This window comes from Haliotis asinina, chromosome 1, assembly GCF_037392515.1.
Source record: "Haliotis asinina isolate JCU_RB_2024 chromosome 1, JCU_Hal_asi_v2, whole genome shotgun sequence".
NCBI lineage: Eukaryota > Metazoa > Mollusca > Gastropoda > Lepetellida > Haliotidae > Haliotis > Haliotis asinina.
This window is the reverse complement of record NC_090280.1, coordinates 20,710,823-20,733,909: the sequence shown is the minus strand read 5'-3', so window position 1 is coordinate 20,733,909 and position 23,087 is coordinate 20,710,823. Positions and strand designations below refer to the sequence as shown.

The 23,087-nt window shown below is 38.4% G+C and overlaps 1 protein-coding gene across 4 annotated transcripts in view; it reads right to left on the bottom strand.

Moving 5' to 3' along the window:
- Positions 1-1,024: 1,024 nt before the first annotated feature.
- Positions 1,025-23,087, bottom strand: part of LOC137288433 (enolase-phosphatase E1-like) — a 219,327-nt gene continuing 197,264 nt past the window's right edge. Inside the window, exons 6-12 of one of the 4 annotated variants that reach the window (XM_067820791.1) lie at positions 17,010-17,159; positions 14,983-15,138; positions 13,251-13,406; positions 10,224-10,436; positions 6,384-6,536; positions 5,873-6,032; positions 4,726-5,152 (exon numbers count right to left, since the gene is read on the bottom strand). In XM_067820791.1, the coding sequence (XP_067676892.1) occupies positions 4,806-5,152; positions 5,873-6,032; positions 6,384-6,536; positions 10,224-10,436; positions 13,251-13,406; positions 14,983-15,138; positions 17,010-17,159 (1,335 nt within the window). In that variant the 3' untranslated portion in view covers positions 4,726-4,805. Of the gene's footprint in view, positions 5,153-5,872; positions 6,033-6,383; positions 6,537-10,223; positions 10,437-13,250; positions 13,407-14,982; positions 15,139-17,009; positions 17,160-23,087 lie in introns of all 4 variants that reach the window. The other 3 variants (XM_067820787.1, XM_067820788.1, XM_067820789.1) reach the window with 3 other exon arrangements.

Below are 23,087 nucleotides of genomic sequence, written 5' to 3'. Positions count from 1 at the left end.
GGCACAGTAACTTAATAATGCCCGCTAAATGCTTGAGGATGGGCCATTATCAAAGCCCTTGTTAGGTGACGTCATAAGTAGCTCAGCTGATGAAGTTCAATCACCTATGGCTCGTTTGAACTTGGGTTCTTTATTTACGATATATCTGGCTCACATTTGTCACATGTACCTGTGCCATTATGCATTTTCTTGCCTGTGCCAACAGTAACAAGTGTACGATAAATTACAACATACAGTCATGAAAATATAGACTGGAAGTCTAACATTGTCGTGCACTGAAAACAATGGTGGCTGGTAGTATGGGCAAAGGTCAAGATTGAATGTTGTCACTCTCAATAGTGATGCCATCTGTATCGTTCTATGACGTGTCTGTATTTGTAAAAATAGTGTGTCAGTGACCTCCGTCATTTATTTTTCGCAGTAAATGCTTCTATACCGATGCTGTTGTAATTTATTAAAAATTCTATTCATTTTAGCAGGGATACTCTACAACTCTATAGGCTCCCTGATTTTAGCTATAATAACGGTACCGGTAATGCTATTTAACAGGGCACTATCATCGGTAGGAGCCCTCGGGCAGTTAATGAAAAACCTTGGGCTTCTATAAGTGATAATGCCCTGAAAAATAGCGTTACCCTTATAGTTCTACCTGATGATGGGATAGAACAAGCCTCCCCCACCTCCCCGAAACGTTGTGGTCTAGAAAAAAACAAGAACCTAGAAAAATCCCTATGTACATTTCACCCACATTGCCAACAAACTACATTTCACCCATCTCACCAGCACACAGCATTTCACCTCATCTGATCAACAAAAAAACTTTCACCCATCTCACCAGCACACAGCATTTCACCTCATCTGATCAACAAAAAAAACTTCACCCATCTCACCAACAAACTACATTTCACCCATCTTACCACCAACAGGCATTTAGCGCCATCTCACCAACAAACATTTCATCCCATCTCACCAACAAACATTTCACCCATCTAACCAACAAGCAAATAAAAACAAAGCCTTTTCGTTGGGATATATTTTCATTACAAGCAAATATACCTGATCAAGTGAGCCTCCAGCTATACAACTGTGTTGAAGAGAGAGACAACAGCGTCTATTGTGGTTACAAACTCACCATGTGTTCCAGAAATAACTGTACATAATGAATGTCTTTGCACTTTGTCATATTTACTATATCACATGTCCAATGTACTCTGCATGTTTTTATTTCTTTGCTGCTATTTCCACGCTGTAGTGAAGACTTCCTTTTATTGAGACAATTGCAAAATACTAGTTTCACTTAGCAGTATTACAAAATAAGTTTTATGGATTTGAATTCATTTAAACTTTTAATACTTATTTGATTTTTAAGGATAACCTGCAAGGTAAGAACAGACACACGTCAATTTCATCAAACCAGTGAGTTCACAAAGTTCCATTTTCAACTACTTCCTGCTTAAACTGACATTCGAGTTTGTACCCCGTCTACCAGGACAGTTTGTGCAGAAGGTGCAGTATACAAACATGACAACCTACGCCATCATACATATACACAGCTTACATTGGCAGGATCTGGTTGCTATAGCTACAAGGCTATGGCATTCTCAAAGAGCTCCCTGTTTCTGAGGAAATAAAACATTCCACAAAATTTACTGAATTGGAATGTAGCAGCACTGAATAACGTTTTCATCAGTCTTAAATTATGTGGTTGCAAGTCAGTTTTTTTTCAAGGACCATTGGCCCAGTTTAACAAATGTTCCCTTGACTCTGAAATACAACCACTCTAAGAAATGAATCCAGGTCCTGTGAGTATATAGTATTTTGCCTGAGGGTTACATCTAAAAACTTTATGAATACCGTACAAAAACAATTTGTCCTTAGATCATCAATTCAAAGACAGTTCATAAACTGAATAATACTAATTAAAACAGCTCTCAAAGGAAAGACAGAGGAGAATTATGTGGGCCTGAATGTATTAAACAGAGAATATTTTGATTATTTTGTAAATGTTCATTTCGAAAAATACATAAAAGTTTGACAGTGCATGCTAAGCTGCAGATATCCTGAAATTATCTTCCGAATGTGATTCACTGAAAAATATGTCAACAAGAACACAAACATGATTAAATAATAGATAAATAATATTGATATACAGAAATATACACTCAACAGAGACAGATATACAGACAACAAAATCATACCATAGACTGATAATGGTAGAGGAGATAAGACGCAGAGATAAAAAGATTATTCATCTAACAGGTTGAAATTTGAGTATTTTGAACATTTTATTGATCATTCATACTAATATGCACAATTTTAAAGATTACAATCATTGCAAAAAATGGTAAAATCCATAATTACTGAAACTTAGGAAAAAGGGATATTGAGCCCACCCATTCCACGAGGTGATCTTCATGCTAAGGTGATCGCATCTCATACACGTAAAGTGATCGTAACTCCTATACGTAAGGTAATTGTAAGTCCCATACTTTAACACTGGCCTGCGATAGTCCTAGCAGTAGGATCGATTCATGGAACAGAGCCAAGATATACTTGCTACAAAAACTACACAACTACAAATGAAATTAAACACGTATATAAAGTTGTGAGTACAAAGTTATGTCAACATGGCTAAAATGATATGATATCTGAAAATACATGGAATTTCTAGTAAATATTCATAAATAACAACCTATAAAAGAAGAGCTAGAATTGCTTAGGATTTGGAATTTACACAATGTGCATAGTTCAGTGATATACGTTACACTCAGATTTCTCTCAGAGAAATATTAACGTGCATATACAGTTTGTGATAATGGCTGAAAAATTGAGAACCATGCATAAACTCATAGTTTCATCAAAGACGAAAATGTGAATTTCACTTGTGTGTTGGAATAATCTGAAGTGGTCCCAAGAATGACACAACTGCTAAAGAACTTTGATGAAACCATGACTTTGGTTGAAGATGCATTTATTATTCACTATAACAATTTAAAAAGGAATTCAACAACAACTTCAACAAGTTATATAGTTATGTAAATCTGAAAGTGCACTTGATTGTGTGTAGCATCAAAATACCATCTCTCTAGAGAATACGCCAGCTACACTCTTCCTGACTACAATGTGCTGGACGTTCCAAGAAAACAGCACATACACTGAGGAAAAACAAATCAAATAACACAGGAAAATACAAGTGTTCCTTTAATATTTTCCAGTTTTCATCACAAGTTTTCAATAGTGCTAAGGAGGAAATCTGAGAATAAATAAAGGAACACTGAAGTGGTGTTAACTCAATTGTTTCCCTCAGTATATTTCCAAACACTGAGTACTGTGCCAGCTAATCACAAACTCCCAAGTTGCAATATCTACAACATGTAGAAGAGTTCTGGGACTTGGATGTTGAAAACAGACAATGTTTAATTTCTGGATTAATCCTGCTTTCATTATACAAAGATAAAATACATGTACCTGTTTAATTATAGCCGTTAAGTCCAAGACACATGTATAAATGATTCAAGTTGTATACAGAGGTAGATCTACTCCCTAAAGTACTTCCATCCACAAAGATGGAACTTCAGTGAAGAATTTAAAGTAAGGAAAAATGCCATGTACCTTTCCAAATGCTTTATGGTGCTAATCCATTTTGTGAAATCACATTTCCATTGGTATAAACTTAAATATTCTGTAAAAGTATTTTCCCCATCTCTTTCATATCAGCCAAATCTGACATTTCAAGAGGTGTTAACAGACCCATCCCATGTTTCAGCTTAGTGGAGACTATTTTGTGCAGTGGTAGACTAACATGCCGTTCAAAATCTGAAAGAAAATCTATGGATATAAACTGGAAGCCAGGGAGGTATTTATTTCACAATATACCAAATATCTCACTTCACACTGATATACAGAAACGACCTCATCCGATGAAAGATATTATATCACCCAAAGCAATTTGATGTGTCTTTCCCCTAAAACATGTTTATATGATCCAATGACATATATTCGTATATCACACCTTAACATATTGTATATCTCACTGTATAATGTAATGGCTATGAAACACCATGATACACATATTGTATATCTAGATACAGATGTTGAGATATGCCGTTCATATATCACAGTGATATATTCATACATGATATGTTGTGCATCTCCCCACTGATATACTGTATATCATGTTACAGTGACTGTGGAAATGAGAACATGATGAACTTTCAACACTGTATCACAGTTGCAACACTATTTGGTAGTATTATTGAATTGGGCTGACAACAGTCATGAAAACTACAGTCAGAAACAGCAAGTAAATCTAACTGAATTATGAACAAAAACAAAACTATTAACACCTAACATATATCAAACACAACTAAAATTCACCTTCTGTTACTTCTATTATGAATAATTTCTTCAGAAATACTTCACCCAATACATGATCAATTAACTTTTATGCTTCAATAAAACTCAATCCCACTGCCTGAAATCAATCATTCAAATTCTTTTTTGAATTGTTTTCCACAGAATGACATCCAAAAATATAAACTTAATTATTGCTTACCATCAGCCTCCATGTTTATGACTCTTAAAGTAAAAATAAATCCCAAACATTCCAGTATCCCACTTTTCAACAACCCTCCATTTGACCAGTGAAAGATCCATACAAATAGCCAGATCAACCTGTAGGGTAAACTCAACTCAGTCATGCCCAGAATGGTGAATCCTCATGACATACATTGTTGGCACAAATTGACACATAATGCTAAAGTCCATCTACATGTTCTTATCATAGGAAACTTGATGTCAAAACTTTATTGCTGGTCATCTTCCTTCTTGCTTTCACTCATATCCTTCCTGGCTTTGAATCCCTTGAATCCAGCCTGAATCTTCAGAGCTGCCTTTTCCACTTCAGGATCATCCAGATCAATGTCTACCTCCTCTTCCTCTTCTGTCTTTGCCTCCTGCTTTGGTTCTTCATTCTCAGATTTGGTGGGAGAAGTTCCTCCTGAGGCCTTCATCTCCTTGCGAGCCTTGAATCCTTTGAAGCCGGACTGAATCTTCACAGCTGCCTTCTCGACCTCAGGATCAGTGAGATCGATATCAATCTCCTCCTCCTCCTCTTGCTTGCTTTCTTCTGGGGCAGCCTCTGTGGTGGTTTCTGACATTAGATGAAAACTTTTGATGTTAACACAATGTTAGACTACCAACAAGGTTGTTATCGTGTTCTTGTTTGTTTGTCAATACACTCAGCAATATTCCAGCTATATGACAGAGGTCTGTAAATAATCATGTCTGGACAAGACAATTCAGTGATCAACAGCATAAATATCGATCTATGAAACCGGAATACAATGACATGTGTCAACCAAGTCAATAAGGCTGAATGTCCAATCCCGTTAATTGTCTCATACGACAAGCATCGGTTACTGAAGATCAATTCTAACCCGGATCTTCATGGGTAGTTTACTTGTTTCATTGAGCAATATTCAAGCAATATGATGTTGGCTCAGAAACAACTCTTGAACTGACAGCCCAGTGATTTATATTACAACCAAAGACACTATCACAACTGACCATTGCATGTGTTGCCTTTCACTGCAGGATAAGGGTGCAGGCGACTAAGTTTTCAAACAGTTCCCAGCAGGGATTTGAATAGTCCCATACAGTGGCAAAGTGATGTCAGCATGAAAAGTGAATGCTTTAACCACTTGTCCACCCCACCTCCCCTCTATTTCAGTACTGTCACAGGTATCAGAGAGTGTGTGTTAAGTTGTTACCACAAGCGGATGCTGTAGCCACTAGGCTGCACCTCCATCCTGCTGACATACTGAACACCTCATTGTGTGTACTTCATCTGACAACAGGAGGGCTTGCCTACCTGATTTATTATTGGTCATGTCCTTGCGGGTTTTGAATCCCCGGAACTGTGCCTGAATCATAACAGCAGCTTTCTCGGTCTGGGGATCCTCCAGATCTATATCGATCTCCTCTTCCTCTGGTTTGGCCTCAGCAGCTGCTGGTGAAGCCTCTTCCTCACCCTGGAATACAAGCATACACAGTAAGAGTGTGAGTCATGGCATGGATTAGTAGGGGAGTAAAATCCTCAGTGGTGATATTCACCACTTTCCTGAAACCTGCAAGGATGGTGCTGACTCTGAAAGGATCATAGCTTGGGCAAAATTGGGACTCTCACATATGGATCATCTGTTGTTGACAACTAAAATTAGATCCTTACTGACCCTCTGCTTTCCCTGCTGCTTCACACATTCCACTTGTTGGGTATTACAAATGTCTGACTGATAACTACAGACCCATATGAAGTCAAGTGATCATTAGTGAGTTAGTGACACTGAAACGAACAGCCAAAGCAGCTCACCACAGTCACCTACCTTCAGGGCCCGCACCTCCTTACGAGCCTTATGGCCTTTGAATGAGGCCTGGATTTTGGTCGCTGCTTTCTCAACCTCTGGGTCATTGAGATCTATATCTAGTTCATCTTCCTGTTTCTCCTCTTCTGGAGGTGGAACGGGGATTTCCTCTGTCTGTAAGCAGAGGGTGCCACGTCACACACACATCACACATGTGAGTAGGTTACTATGGTTAGATTAAACACACATCGTTAAAAAGCATGTCCTATATCTTCTGAAAATGCAAAGTTATTCACACAGAATTTATAATAATATCTTCTGTAATGATAAAAGACGTTGACTTCTTTATAGACAGAAACATTTTTATCACTATTAAGATAAAAAGCCATAAGATGTAAACTGAACTATATTTTATCATTTTGTGGAGGCTTTTACACGTTATTTGAATAAATGAAAGTCATAAGGGTATATACATCACAATATAATTAGTTGAACAGATAATATCATAAGATCTGCTTCACTTGCATATCCAGAACGTACAATTATAAAGTGAAAATACATGCAATATACTGAAACATTGGTTGTATTTTCTATAATGATGTGGTGAACATCATGCAAAATGAAGCCAAGAGAAGCATTTTGTCGTTCTTCCTATCAAACACATTGTTCATCGTTCTTTTCATTGTTTTCATTCACCTTCCCACATGTATGCATTGTTGTTTTGACATGTTTGTTTGTCGATTAACACTATACCCTGCAATATTCCTGCAGTGGTCAGTAAATAAATGAGTCTGGACCAGACAACCCAGTGAAGGATATCATGAGCATCAATCCACTTGGGATATGACATGCGTCAATCAAGTCAGTGTGTCTGATCACCTGATCCCATTAGTGGTCTCAAGTTAAGTATGCGTTGGTTACAACTCAGTCTAACCTGGATATTCACAGGTCTCATGGTTAGTGAAAGCTGGTCAGGCTTGCTGACACATGCGATCATATCCCAGTTGTGCAGATCAATGCTCATGATGTCGATCACTGGATTATTGGTTTATTTACAGACCACTGCCACATTGCTGGAATATTGCTGAGTGCGGCATTCAGTAATAAATCAACCAACCTGCCTTTGCATAAATGAGAATGGAACTGCAGCATGAACTGACAATGAACATATTGCCTGATCTACTTTTCATCCCAAATCATTCTTCCGGACATGTTCATTTAGAAGCAGTAATAACCAGCATACTGAGTGTAAACAGTACAGCTATTCAGCCTTGATAGCAGAGAGAACAGTGATAACACTTGACTGCGTAGTCACAGTAACCAACGACATCACAATGCTCTTCAAAGCACTGTTATATAATATCTCCTATGGAAGCCAGGCTGGGATGATATATAGTTTTGTCCCATTGTCATTCAGTGATAAAAGTGATTAGTTGCTCAAGTTGTGAACAATATGTGCTTAATTTTCTTGAATAAAGCACCTGCCAAATGTGTTCATACTGCTTTGACAAGAAAGAAGCTCTCAACACATTTCCAGTGATAATAACATCAATTACAAATAATTGCAACATGATAATTTAGACTTTTGATATGGGTCAGTTGAAACAGATGCTGAATTGAACTTTGATAATGCATTCTCTTGGCCTAACAACAATCACAACAAGGGTTCATTATGAGGATCTAATACTTGCTCAATGAAAGCTCTTGGTACATGCCCTAGATTGCTCATGTGAGTGACAAAGCATCTGATTGCGAAAGGAACATGATTAGTGTTATACAAGGGAATGACAAAGCTGAAATTAGAAATTCTACTGACATATTTCAATCAAAATCTTATGGCAAAATACAACAAGTAATATACGCAAATAATATTAAGTTGAATATAAAATGTTGCTACTTCAACTGATAAGGAATCAAAATAAGACAAATGTAATGTCACACATGGCTTTGTCATGATGACAAGACAAATTGATCATGAACTCTTTGATGGCGTCATCAGAACAATAGAACTGTGAAACACCACATAGGTTATCTCAGTGAGACAAAACACACTAACAAGTGCTCTTTCATTCTTAAGCACTAGTATTATTGCTGTGAGTCACAGTGAACTTCTAGCACCTGTCCTTTTCTAGTTTTTTTGTTATCTGTTTACTATGTAACTAAATTATTTTCATTTTTAATTGCTAGGCTAGTATAATTTGCAGAGTGAAGGTGCACTTGTGACACCTGTTCTCTTCTATGGTCTTCTAGAGTTATGCAACTAAATGATCTAACTGGAGCTAAAACAACTTTGTTCTAATCATGTCTTTGTGTTTGTATCTTTGTTGGATGAATTCTGCTCAAGTGTATGTGTGAACATAGTCATGTATTTTGTTTTCAGAAAACAATCTGAAATGATTAATGAAGCAAAACTGGACTACAGTGTCAACTGCAGTTATAGTGAGCTCATTGTGATGGCAGTACTACTACACCATACCTTGAATCAAACCTGTGATGGTTGTAGCACTAAGGTGATCAAAACTCTGAGACTTTAACATGAAGCAGTTGCAGCACTAGGTGATCGTATGCCCACACTTAGAACAGTCGCAGGCCTAAGGCGCTTGTAACCTCCATACCTTAACATATGCCTACAACAGTCGCAGGCCTAAGGTGCTTGTAACCCCCATACCTTAACATATGCCTACAGCAGTTGCAGGCCTAAGGTGATCGTAACCTCCATACCTTAACATATCCTAGAACAGTCGCAGGCCTAAGGTGATCGTAACCTCCATACTTTAACATATGCCTACAACAGTCGCAGGCCTAAGGCGCTTGTAACCTCCATACCTTAACATATGCCTACAACAGTCGCAGGCCTAAGGTGCTTGTAACCCCCATACCTTAACATATGCCTACAACAGTCGCAGGCCTAAGGTGCTTGTAACCCCCATACCTTAACATATGCCTACAACAGTCGCAGGCCTAAGGTGCTTGTAACCCCTATACCTTAACATATGCCTACAACAGTTGCAGGCCTAAGGTGCTTGTAACCCCCATACCTTAACATATGCCTACAACAGTTGCAGGCCTAAGGTGCTTGTAACCCCCATACCTTCACATATGCCTACAGCAGTCGCAGGCCTAAGGTGATTGTAACCTCCATACCTTAACATATCCCTAGAACAGTCGCAGGCCTAAGGTGATCGTAACCTCCATACTTTAACATATGCCTACAACAGTCGCAGGCCTAAGGTGCTTGTAACCCCCATACCTTAACATATGCCTACAACAGTCGCAGGCCTAAGGTGCTTGTAACCCCCATACCTTAACATATGCCTACAACAGTCGCAGGCCTAAGGTGCTTGTAACCCCCATACCTTAACATATGCCTACAACAGTCGCAGGCCTAAGGTGCTTGTAACCCCCATACCTTAACATATGCCTACAACAGTCGTAGAACTAAGGTGATCGTAACCCCCATACCTTCACATATGCCTACAACAGTCGCAGGCCTAAGGTGATCGTAACCCCCATACCTTCACATATGCCTACAACAGTCGTAGAACTAAGGTGATCGTAACTCTCATGCCATAACATATCCCTAGAACAGTCGTAGAACTAAGGGGACTGTAACAAATATTTACAACAGTTGAAGTGCTAAGGTTGTTTTGTATATACAGGTACCCTGGGAGTATTAAGGATGAAAATCTGACAATTTACTCAGCATAGCTCAATGTTAGTAGCAATATCCTATATGCTGGGATTGTTAGAACTACACTACATGAGTGCTCTCATACGTCAGTGTACACTACGCAGGTAGGAACATCTACATGAGTGAGTATTAAGCGAAATTTCAAATTTGGGGCTAGTCCATGTTCAAACCTTTTGGATTTGGTTTGCTTTGCGAGACATGTGACCACGGAACCCTGCCTGAATCTTGACAGCGGCTTTGCTGACTTCAGGGTCGTCTAAATCAATATCCACAACTTCCTCCTCCTCTAAGGTTTTACTCTCAGCCTCAGCCTCAGCCTCAGCCTCAGCCTCAGCCTCAGCCTCTTGGACTACTGTTTCAGGCTCTTGGTCCTTCTCCTCAACCTGCTGCTGAATTATGTAAAATCATCATGAGTGACTGAGTTTGGTTCTATGTTGCTTTCAGCACTATTCCAACTATTCCACTATTCACATCACTGCTGGGGACACCAGAAATGGGTTTCACCAGTTATGCCCATGTGAGAAATAGTCTTTAACCACTTTCAACAGACACTTTAACCACTAGACTACCCCTCCACCTCCTCCAAATCAACATGAAGACTACATTACAGGATTGTTGTGTTCTTTGTCAAATACATATCTATCTCTTAAAGTAACCCGAAAAGTTTGATATTTTCTTGTGTATTGTGATCATGAATGTCAACTTTGTGAGATCAACTTGTTATTTCATCAGCTATAGCAAAATCCTGCTGTCTTTGAGGCACTAAAAACAGATCTGACATGACGTGTCCCTTGGATAAGATATTTTCAGATTAAAAAAATAACACCATGCTGTTCTTTTAAATTTATATCAACTCCACCAACACAAGGGATTAAGATCCTATGTTTATTACACAGTCTTTCCAAAAACAAGCTAGAAACAAGGAAAGAACATTTCCCAAAGAATTCTCTACATTTCCAAAACGTAATACTTGACTATAAACATATCACCATCATATATATTTAATGGAAACAAACAAAAGAAACTTCATAAAAATTTTACTTCTGTCTGCTGTTGAAACGCTGGAAGTTTCATCATATAAATGACGTGAAACAAGATGGTATAGAGTAAAGACTTGTTCATTTTTTGTTTAATACCATTTCAGCAATATTCTAGCTATACAGAGACAGTCTGTTACCTTCTACTCAGCAACGTAGACAGACAAGGCTTATAACCATAACTCAAAGGTTGATTTGTACAACAACATCTAGGATACCCATAGGGGATAAAATGCCTCTTATTATGTGTTGCTAAAGAAGAGTGAGTGAGTGAGTGAGTGAATGAATGAGTTTAGTTTTATGTCGCACTCAGCAGTATTCCAGCTATATGGCGGCGGTCTGTAAATAATTGAGTCGACCAGACAATCCAGTGATCAACAACATGAGCATCAATCTGCACAATTGGGAACCGATGACATGTGTCAGCCAAGTCAGCGAGTCTGACCACCTGATCCCTATAGTCACCTTTACGACAGGTACAGTCGCCTTTTATGGTAAGCATGGGTTGCTGAAGGCCTATTCTAAGGAAGAGAGAGAATATTCACAGAGGGAGACTGGTGTGGAAGGAGAGGTGGAACAAGAGGTGTAGAGAGACACAAGTGGTGTTAGAGACAGGAAGAGGATGCCAAGAGAAAAATTTGTAGTTTTAATATTTGCTACCGAAGAGAAATGGATCATAAACTGAGCATCATACACATGAAGTTAATTATATTATCATTCCTTGAACATGTCTACTTGTGTTTTGTATTTTCAAGACATAATAAACTATTATTTTTGTTTTGTTTAATATAGGTATGGTGGGGTATGTTCAGCCATTGTTAACTTCATTTGGTCTGTAAACTATTGTTTGATATTGTGAGCACTGCTTCATTTCTCACACACATCCTTTCTGCCAGATGGTCTCACACCAAGTTAAATGAGTAAGTGAGCTTTCAGCAATATTTCAACTATATAGTAGCGGTATGTAAATAATCAAATCTGAACCAGACAATCCAGTTATCAACATCATGGGCACTATTCTATGCAGCTGGTTACAATGACATGTGTCAACCAAGTCAGCTAGCTTGATCACTCAATCCTGTTGGTACCCTCTTATGACAAGCATGGATTGCTTATAGGACCAATTCCAACTTGGATCTTCATGGGTAATTCGTTCAGTCTGTTGACTGTTTATTGATACTGTGAACACAAATTCTCTCTGATATTTGGTTTCACATCAAGGTAAACGTTAATGGCTAAAAACTTCTAAACATGCTTGAGAGTGTAAACTGTCCTCGGGAATTTAAGAATGAGAAACTGGGTACACACAGATCCCTTGATCATGGTAAACCAAGGCAGCACCGCAAGCATATCACGCTATGTGCTTTCAGGGTGCATCATCATCATCATCATCATCATCATCATCATCTTACAATCAGCAGCTGTTCACAGAACAAGATGCTTGCCAGCCAGCTAATCATTACTAATATCATCAGCAGCAGCTATTCTGAGAACAATGTGCTCATCAGCCAGCTCTTATCACTGATACAGAGGTCTGACTGAGCTCTCATTGACTGAAAATTCACTATACAAATATCTCCTAAACATATAGCAATACTGATACTGCTGGCTGTATGGCATACTCCACACACTGGGAATGTGTTGCCTTTTTGTCCAACCTGAACACTGACCATCAAATGGCAGACACCGATGGTCAAGCCCAGTTAGTCTGCAGTTCTTTGACTCGTGGTTCATCTGCAATGGCCAGATGTAGGCAAAGTAAACCAGTCCCTCTGGACTCTCAATAGCAATGAACAAAGTGACAGTGTTATTGCAGACATCGCCAAGTTGACGATGGCTTACACATTAAAAAAGCCTTAGCTGAAATCTGATGTTTCACTAGTCTGAAGAACCAAATAAAAAATGATCGAATCAAGTGTCCAGTAACCAAAACCAAATCATGTTTTCGGTGAATCCCCACAGTACTACCTTCCAATTTTTCTCTGGAATAGAACCTAGAGATAGTAAGGCAATGAGAAAAGTGTTAATGTTTCTAAACTAAACAACAGAGCCATGCACTGAACGAACTGTCTATATCAGCTGCTAAACCCATCTTGGACTAAATCACAAACAGGGTCAAAATCAAACTTGTACAAGGCTCAATGTTCATGCTTTTCAAACCTTTTCTGGTTTCTTATTTTTCCGGAACATACGTCCGCGGAACCCTGCCTGAATCATGAGGGCAGCTTTACTGACTTCTGGGTCAGCTAAGTCTATATCCACAATTTCCTCATCTACTGGTTTAGTGTCTGTCTCGGGGGCTGGTTCATCGTCAACCTAGATGAGTGGAGGCAGTTAGAAGGGCCCACTCAAATACACACAAGAGATTGGTTTGGCAAAGGGAAAGAATATCATGTTACTTTGTCGAAGAAACTAATTAATTATTTGAAACTAATCATGATAACTATCTGAAATAAGAGCCATCTGCTGAAAATAAAAGTATGATATCATTATGTGAACTATGATTCCATTACATACTATCAGTGAGCAAAACATATCCCCATTGCTGCATGCTGTTGGGGCACGTTCAGACACGAGAGACATAAAAATGAAACACAACAGAACACCAAGGACATTGCTACATCACAGTTATAGCATCCATGGCAGTTACAACTTCCACTACAACACAACTACACTGTAATGACGGATACAAGATTTATACATGTTAAACTAATCAGGTAATAACAGAAATATAATAACATAAATATTACCTGGGATGGTGGGGTTTGGTTGAAAGTGTTATATAAACTATTTCACATATGTGGTATTCACGTTCCACATCTTATGCAACATGTCCCTCCCCTCTCCTCACCTACCCTCCACAACCATTAATATTGTATAATTCATTTTAATATTATATTCGATAAACATCTCTCTTTGATCTATCTTAGTATTTCATAAAAAAATGTCATGAATTTTAATTTAAGTCAGATACATTGTGTACATGTTGACTCTGCCAAATCTGTAGTTGCTCTTCAAACAACTACAGTCTACACTAAACATTAATTGTCACAGCGAAAAGACAGCTACTTCTTGTAATGTTTTCCCAATTTCACAAATAGTTACACTTTAAAACAAAAGAAAACAAAAAACTAAACTATGTTGATACATGTCAAGGAAACAAGAGGGCATAATGTGAAAAAGAAAAGAATTTTGTTAAATTAGAAATATGATAAAAGTTTCCCAACTTGACAAACCAGTTGCAATGGGAAACTAAAAAACAACTAAAAACTAAACTATATTGCTGCATGAAATGACCATATGATGCTGTTTTGAAAAACAATTTTTTCCCAACTGAAAAAAGATACCAGATATGTTTTCCAAAATTGGCAAAAACATGCCCTGGGGCACTAAGAAAACTAAGAAAGCAAACTATGTTGCTTTGTGATAAAAAAAGAAGATACTGTAAAATAAGTGTTAAATTTGGTACAGAAAAAAAACGACAGGAATTTCCCCTAGAATCTATTGTAATGATTTGATCCATGAGCAGCATCTATTACGATGTATAATACAATAAGACAATGTACATTAAAACTTAAATTGGCACTAAAAGAAACAAAGCATTTCTTCCATAAAAGATGCTTATGATATTTTCCCACTTTCATAAAACAGTTGGACTGGAATCAAGAAGAGAACTAAAAACCTAAACTACATGGGTACATGAAAAGAAAGATATGATAGGAGTGACGATCATGCTGAGGAAAACATTAAACATTCGGACATGCAACTAATGTTGTACGAATATACAATCAAAGCAACTACTCATATTTACAAAATCTACAAAAGGGGTTTCTACGAAAGGAATATTTAGCAGATAATGACAAAAATTATACAAAAACAGGGGCTCTCAAACCTTGTAATTTTGCATATTTTTACGGACTAAGTGCCCTTTGAAGCCTGCCTGAATCTTGACTGCAGCTCTATTGACATCGGGATCATTTAAATCTATATCCACAATCTCATCATCTACAAATTCTGCCTCGGACTCTCTGTTGTGGTCTCTCTCGGCCTGTTTTGAAATTATTGAAGAAAATCTTAAACTTTTGCAACAGTAAATAATGTAATCATCTGCAAAAACTATCCACATGTACTATCAAACTAACAACTATCTTTTACAAGACGTGAAATGCATTTTGATATTTTGAAAGAAAACTCAGCTTAATTTACCATCCAGTCAAAAGAATTAAAATTGAATTAGAATACATTACTGTAATAAATATCAAGTTAACCATCTAATCAAAATGCATTTGAATACAGACACAATCACAACTACTATTATCCACACAACTAATAACTTGTACTGCACATAACATCACTAAATGCCTAACTACACATTCAAAATTCAATCTTGTGACAGTTCAAATGTCTAAAACGATTTACAGTATTTACCAAAATAAGCAACCCGTTCTGATGAATACTTCCTGAAAACTTCTAGACAGTAAGTAATCTGTATCTCAAGTCAGGCCCAAACTATACAAGTCTATATTTTCTTGTGTAACATACATAATGGACAGAAAACATGAGTATATTATCACCATGGTAACTATATTAGAAACGGTTTAGCTTCATCTACATTTGAACAATGTCTGTTTACTGCCTGTCAATCTCTGAAATCAAAAATGACTTGTTCTGTAAGATTCTAATAAGTGCCATCATTAGAATTTTCATGGTGCTTATTATGGTGAATATGGTAATTGGGACATTTTAATCTCCCTCTTGTTTTGGAATAATAGGAACACTGTGATGCACCATGCCGACAGATTCTGTGTGATTTTAGGCAAACATACTGACCATTTGGAGACCTGTTTTCACCAAACTTACACCTACACCGAAAATTAACTGTGGTGCTACAAACTAAACTCCAAGTCAAACATCTGAAGCCCAAGTCAACCTAGGGAGCTTGGTTGGTAATGGTAAGTAGTGGTCAATGGTAAATTTTCACTACTCCATAGTGAGTGAGTAAGTTGGGTTTAATAAGTCTTTGAACACTAATCCGGTGATATCTTTTAAAGTCAATTTGACAGCTTGATATGGGAGGACTCCTCCCAAGTGATACAGAAGTAAGTGAGTGAGTGAGAGAGTGAGTATAGTTTTATGCTGCTTTTAGCAATATTCCAGCAATATTGCGGCAGACCACCAGACATGTTTCACACTTTGTACCCATGTGGAGATTCAAACCCAGATCTTTGGCATGATGAGATAATGCTTTCACCACAAGGCTGCCCCACAGACCAGATGAACAGCATGATACAGTTTCACAAAATAAAAACTCTCCTGAGTTACATAATGAATGTTTGAAGTATGTTTTCAAACATGTTTGGGTACTTTAGCAGGTACTTCATGCAGACTTCAAGGATCAGGTTTATACACTGGGTTTATTTGAGATTTTGTCATCTACTGTCATATATGATAATCACTGTACAGATATCCGAAAGCTTTGGTGCATCACTGAGAAAATGAGATGAGTTGTTCTATCACTGTTTATATAGAGATAACTTCCTCCACAGCAATCTAGATACTTCTGTCTCATCTAGGCATTTACAGATGTCACACTTCTAGAACTACATTGACAACAACAAACAGTTCATTACAGAAATGACGATTACAAATGAAAATATCAAAGAAAACCTTGTCCTCATTCATGTGTACCTAAAACAATCCTGACATTGTTCAAGTGTGACCTAAAACAATCCTGACATCGTTCAAGTGTGACCTAAAACAATCCTGACATCGTTCAGATTGGATAATATATGCAACTTTCATCTTGTCCTATTTCAAACTAATACATGACCTTGACCTAGTCACTGTGGACCTGGCTTAATCTTGACCTTGTATGACCTTACTTAAAAACTAGATCTAGAACTACATTGACCTACAAACCTTCTTCTCTATGACATCTTTCCTTGCTTTGTGACCTCTAAAACTTGCTTGTATTTTGGTAGCTGCAGATGCAAGTTCAGGATCTTCAAGATCTATGTCTGCGATTTCGTCTTCCTCTGTCTTCTCTTGAGGCTGTTCTGAATCCTTTGGCTGTTAGTTGGAACAATAACGAGCAAACGTTAACAGGTTCTTGGGTTTAAACAAATACAAAGAACAACTGCTAAAATTACAAAAGTAAAAGAAACAAGAATGTTACAATGGCCTCTGACTCATCTCTGAGTCTTGATTCTGATCAATGTATTCTGTAACAGAAACCCATGCTCTATAGAATACCATGGGTGGTGATAGGTCAGTATCAATATAAGACTGATAAAACATAATATAAAACATTAGTAGAAATGTAAATAAACACTGTCCACTTATTAGATTCTGTTCTTTTTGGACAAAGTCCATATTCCAAATTTCAGTGCATGACGTTTTTCATGTATTGGCATCAAATACTTGTCTATCCATTAAAAAAGTGGTCAAAACCATTCTGGCTGAGTGGGTTAGAAAGGTAACTTTGAGTGCTGGCGATTACATGCCTGACTCTGAAGGTTCAAATCTTGGATGCGACTCAACCCAATAAAAGTTACAGAATCTGTGGTTTACTGAGAAAGTGTAATCCGAAATATAACATGCATTACAAATACTTGGCAGTTAGAACTAGATATTAATCAAATCCACAATCAGTGACAAGTAGCCCAGGAATAACTGTCTATAAGATACATATATTCATCAAATCCACAATCAGTGACAAGCAGCCCAGGAATAACTGTCAATAAGATACATATATTCATCAAATCCACAATCAGCAACATCCAACTTGTAACATAGGAAACAATGTTCACAAAACCAGAACTCAAAAATGTCCTGTGTCAGAGAAACTTTACCTCAAAATCTGCCATGCTGCTCAAACCTTGGGAAAGCTCCTAAAACGACTCTCCCATATTGTCTTTAAAACCAGAAATAAAATACAAAAACAGCTGGTGCCAGTATTTCAGCACACCTTTATTGATTCCAAGCAACACAGATGACTGGTCCTATTCATCTTCTGTACCAGAAGCTGGCTGAGCCCAAGCTGTCTGCACTAGTTTATCAAATGTGTCTCCATCTCCTCTGTCGTGGTCTAATGGAGCTGCAGGTTCCTCCCACTAGACCTACACATACTACACCACCAATATATCAATCTGGTCAAGTCATGCTACTCTAACCCACGGTCCTGCACCTTAGATGAACTTCATGCAACTGATAGTCAAAATAGGGCTAACAATTTGATAGCCTCGAGTGAGGCTGGCTGGTTTGTTGTTTCACACTGCACTGAGCTGAATTCCAGCTGCATGGCATCACTCTGTGAATAACTGAATCGAGACTAGACAATCCAGTGATTAACATCATGAGCATTGGTCTGCGTAACTGTGATGCAATGACATGAGTCAACAAAGTCAGTGACCACCTGATCCTTTTGGGTGCTTCTTAAATCAAGCATTGATTCTTCACTTCATTTTTAGGATGTTTGAAACAATAGTGGAAATCTTCTTCTTCAGGCTTTATACACAAAAATTGCTAAAACGTTGTGAAGAAAACAACTGCTTATCTTTTAAAATGATACAAGCCATGACCAAAATATCAATCTGTTTCTCAGATCCAAAATACAACTCTCCAGTACATCAACATTTCAAGATCCATTATCCTACCTGATATAAGAATGTTAACCTCTGATTGGTTCACTTGATTACAAATTACAATGTATGCTCAGTGCACGCCCTTTAAGCAAACCCATGAGGGATAGAAATCTTTGCAAGGGAGATCGAGAATAAATTATTTATACCAGGCCTCATGGAAAATACATCCATCCACAGCAGTCAGTGAACCATAAACCAGTGGTTCACATATACATGACAAATATAATATATTTACTACACATCTTAAAACACTCCAAACAATAATTCAAAGATTCCCATGTCGGTCAGTGCAATGTAGTGCACTAAAATGACCTTGCACCAAGAATGTATTTGTATTCATGGATGTTACTGACACAAAGGACCCTCATGGGACCACATTCCTGCCAATTTCCATATCCCACAAATGATCAACTTGGAACTGTGTTACCAATGACTATATCCCTACCAACAGCCTCCTCAAAACGCCATTCCAGTAAATCTTGGGATCAGAAAGGTCTACAGCTTCCTCATTAACGCACTTGCTGTACGTCGAATCATCCAATTTGTCTGCATTAACTGTGCATGCATAACACAATTAGTGTTGCTGGATGAAGCTACAGGTTGGTGGAACCATCAAGATGTGAACAGCATAGTTTACGGCTACAATCTGTTAACGATCATATTTGCCTGTGCCAATTACTGTACCAATAATGCCACAATAAATTACCACAATTGGCAATTGGAAATGTTCCATTATTGAATATGGATTATCCATAAGGGAGTTATAGACTCAGTGTATTCCCCATCTCTTAATTCTGTAATGTAACATGGCCTAAACATCAAAGGATGTTTTTTACATGTTTTTTCATCTGTTATTGTGAAGGTATGCCATTAGGTTTCTAAAATATTTTTTCACTGAATCCTGTTTCATTTGTGAAGCCAGTACCAAAGGTCAAGAGAATATTTGTTCGGGGGACTGTGATGATATGATATGAAAGCAAACAGGGACGTGAAAACAATGAGTGAGTGGGTGGGTGGGTGGGTGGGTGGGTGAGTGAGTGAGTGAGTGAGTGAGTGAGTGAGTGAGTGAGTGAGTGAGTGAGTGAGTGAGTGAGTGAGTGAGTGAGTGAGTGAGTGAGTGAGTGAGTGAGTGAGTGAGTGAGTGAGTGAGTGAGTGAGTGAGTGAGTGAGTGAGTGAGTGAGTGAGTGAGTTAGTTTTACAACACTTTTAGCAATATTCCAGCAACATCACACCGCGGGACACTTGAAAATGGGCTTCACACATTGTACTTGCTGGACTTATGCCTAGTCTCTGAATATATATCCTTTTGACATTAACAAATAAATTGAAATTGAAGAGGTACCCAGTGAGATGGGAGATTCAGAACTGGAGGAAATCTAGAGTTGCTTTGTTTCAGGAAGGAATAGGCAGTAGGACAAATAGCTTGGTTCTGGTATGAAGCTGTTTTTAAACAAATCAAGTCTGGACCAGCATCATTCCATTCTGCATTTCACACAACAGGTCGATAACTGGAAATATATCTTTTAAAAAATCCCCACTCCCCAAGAATGTCATGCTGCCCAGTAACTAATGATGATTGGGACAAAAGGAACTCTGGCCCAGGTTCTCTATAGATTTCTTCTCTATAGATTACACATTATAAGGGCTCCCTGGACACGAGCTCAGGGAATCTGACATGTCCACTGATCTTCAAGCAGTGTTCAACCACGTTGTGTATGATCAGCTCCAGGCCTTGCTATGAGGGAGAATTCATTATGGGCTCTCATTAGTCACAGGGGAGTACTCATTAGTGAGATGAGTGGTTAAAGGGGAATTCTGGTTTACAGTTGGGTCAAGAAGAATTCATTATGGTCAGCTGGATTGTAAGGATAGAAGACATAATGTAGTCACTGCTGGCAATGAGAAAAAGACAATCACGATCATTTAATCATTCAGCTTTTCTGGAGACTCTTACATCGGATAGTTAAAGAAATAATACACGGAAAATCACTTGGGGATTCAGAAAGGGACTGTAAGGTTACACACATCAAGGAGTATCCCGTACTGTGGTGAAATTGTTTCTTGTGCTATTTTCCTTTCAGAAACTGTTTCCATGGAACAGTTTCAAAGAGGAATGTTTTCCCACATTGCTATAGTTGTTCCTACTATTGTTAACACATGTACACCCTTTTTCTGATACAACAGATGGTACCTAATAACGATCACCATGTACATCTCATGCCCCTTTGTTCAAATTTGGAGGGGCGGTGGCATATCCTTGTGGTTAAAATGTTCATGAGTCACACTGAAGACCTAGGTTCAATTCCCCACATGTGTAAAATGTGTGAGGCCCATTTCTGATGTCCCTCACCATGATATTGCTGGAATAATGCTAAAAGTGGCTTAGAATCCAACTCACTCACGGAACTGTTAAATTTGGGATCGATCTCGAATATATGTCCTAACAACTCTTCAATGGTCCCAATTTCCAATACAAATTGGTAATCATCGAATACTATTTGTGACAGAAGATGGCCACCAAAATGGACCTGCTTGACCTGAAACTTTGAGCATGTTTAACCATAAGAACACATCTGTTGTGTCCCAATGGTCAATACAATCACACAGGTCAGAAACTGGGTTAAGAGACAACCACACGGATGAACTGAGATCATCCATCACCCTAATTCAAATGGACAATCTGTGATGGAATAAGTATTTTTCGTCAAACTCTTGGCCATCTGAATCAATCAGGTCCAGAATTGAATCAAGGGTATTTTGCTCTGAACACAGTGATAGGTAATATATTATGGTTAGTTGTCAGGACTTAGAGCTGAAATCACTGAGACACCAATTTAATCACAGTCCAGGATAGAGACTGTCAGCAGTGAAATGGTTCATCACTGAAGGAACAATGGCTTAAAATGGGCCTTCTACAGGAATATTCGGTTTGGTATTGTTTTCTTGATGGTTGCACAAAGGAAAGCAATCTTAGATGACTAATTTGTGCAAACTTCATCACACTTCATTTTGAATGGACATGAGTGGCTAGTCACCTGGGTTGAACACATGCTGAACAGCATGTGAGTTATACCATGGCAACTGGCACTGGTTTACTGACCAGCACTTCTTTTACCTCCATGCAGGGAAACAATAGGAACCATCTGGGTATTGAATCCTAACCTGGTCAAAGGAACTTTGCATCCATAGTAGCTGGAAGAGCAGACAGATAATTTACTGCAATCAAAGCCAACCTCTTGAAACAACAAAATCTAGTGTCAAGTGGACATCCCCTTCCTATATACTCTCATCTTAAATGTACTCGGCAATATTCCAGCTATATGGTGGCCATCTGAAAAGAATCGCATCTGGACCAGACACTCCTGTGATTAACATGAGTCAACAAGTCTGCCCACCAGATCCCATTAGCAGTCTCTTACAAGAATAGGATGCTGAGGATCAATTCTAATCTGAATCTTCACTGGTCCATCCTCCCAAACCAACATGATGCATCGTTAAGTGGCCATCCCATCCTATGTTCTTCCATCTAGAATGTGATCCCCTGATATTCCATTCTTCAAGACAACTGAAATCAGTGAAACCTGTGGTAACTCAGAAAACATGAGGTCCCAAGACTTGTCACCAAGGTCACCAGGACAGGCTGACATGAAAACACCAAACCAGTGGGTCCTGGCCTAGAACATGTCACATACATCATCATGACAGAGGTACAGATGTTGGTCAACCTTGATGTCAAGGTCAAGGCCAGTGTCACGTCTTTTAACACAGTTTACAGCCATTGCAGTGGGTCCAGATCAAGGCCAGTGGTGATGGCTCATGATGAAGTATATGGATGTGTCAACAATATTAGGTATAAAATCAAAAAACTATTATGGTCATCCATTTAATGTACCAAGGAGGTTCCTGGTGAACCCCTTTTAAATGGCGTGATGGTTGTTGTGGGGAATTAGCTCAGCAGGACCCGAAGTCATAAGAAGCTAATTACAATGTTATTTACAAGAACAGAAATGGGGTGGACAAAGGGAGCCAGTACACAGTCAGCTATTTATAGACAGCTGCAACATAGCTGAAATATTGCTGAGTGTGTCATTAGACAACAAACCAACCAACCAACCACTTGATTGTCAGGCTTAGTGAGTGAGTGGTTTTACACTGCCTCTAGCGATATTCCAGCAATACCATGGTTAGGTGAGGGACACCAGAAATGAGCTTCACACATTGTACCCATGTGGGGAATCGAACCTTGGTGTAATCGAGTCTTTGGTGTAAGCAAAAGGTTTAACCACTATACTACACCTCTGCCCCAGTGACATACTGAACTCCTCTGCCCGGTGGTAAGATCATCATGTGTAC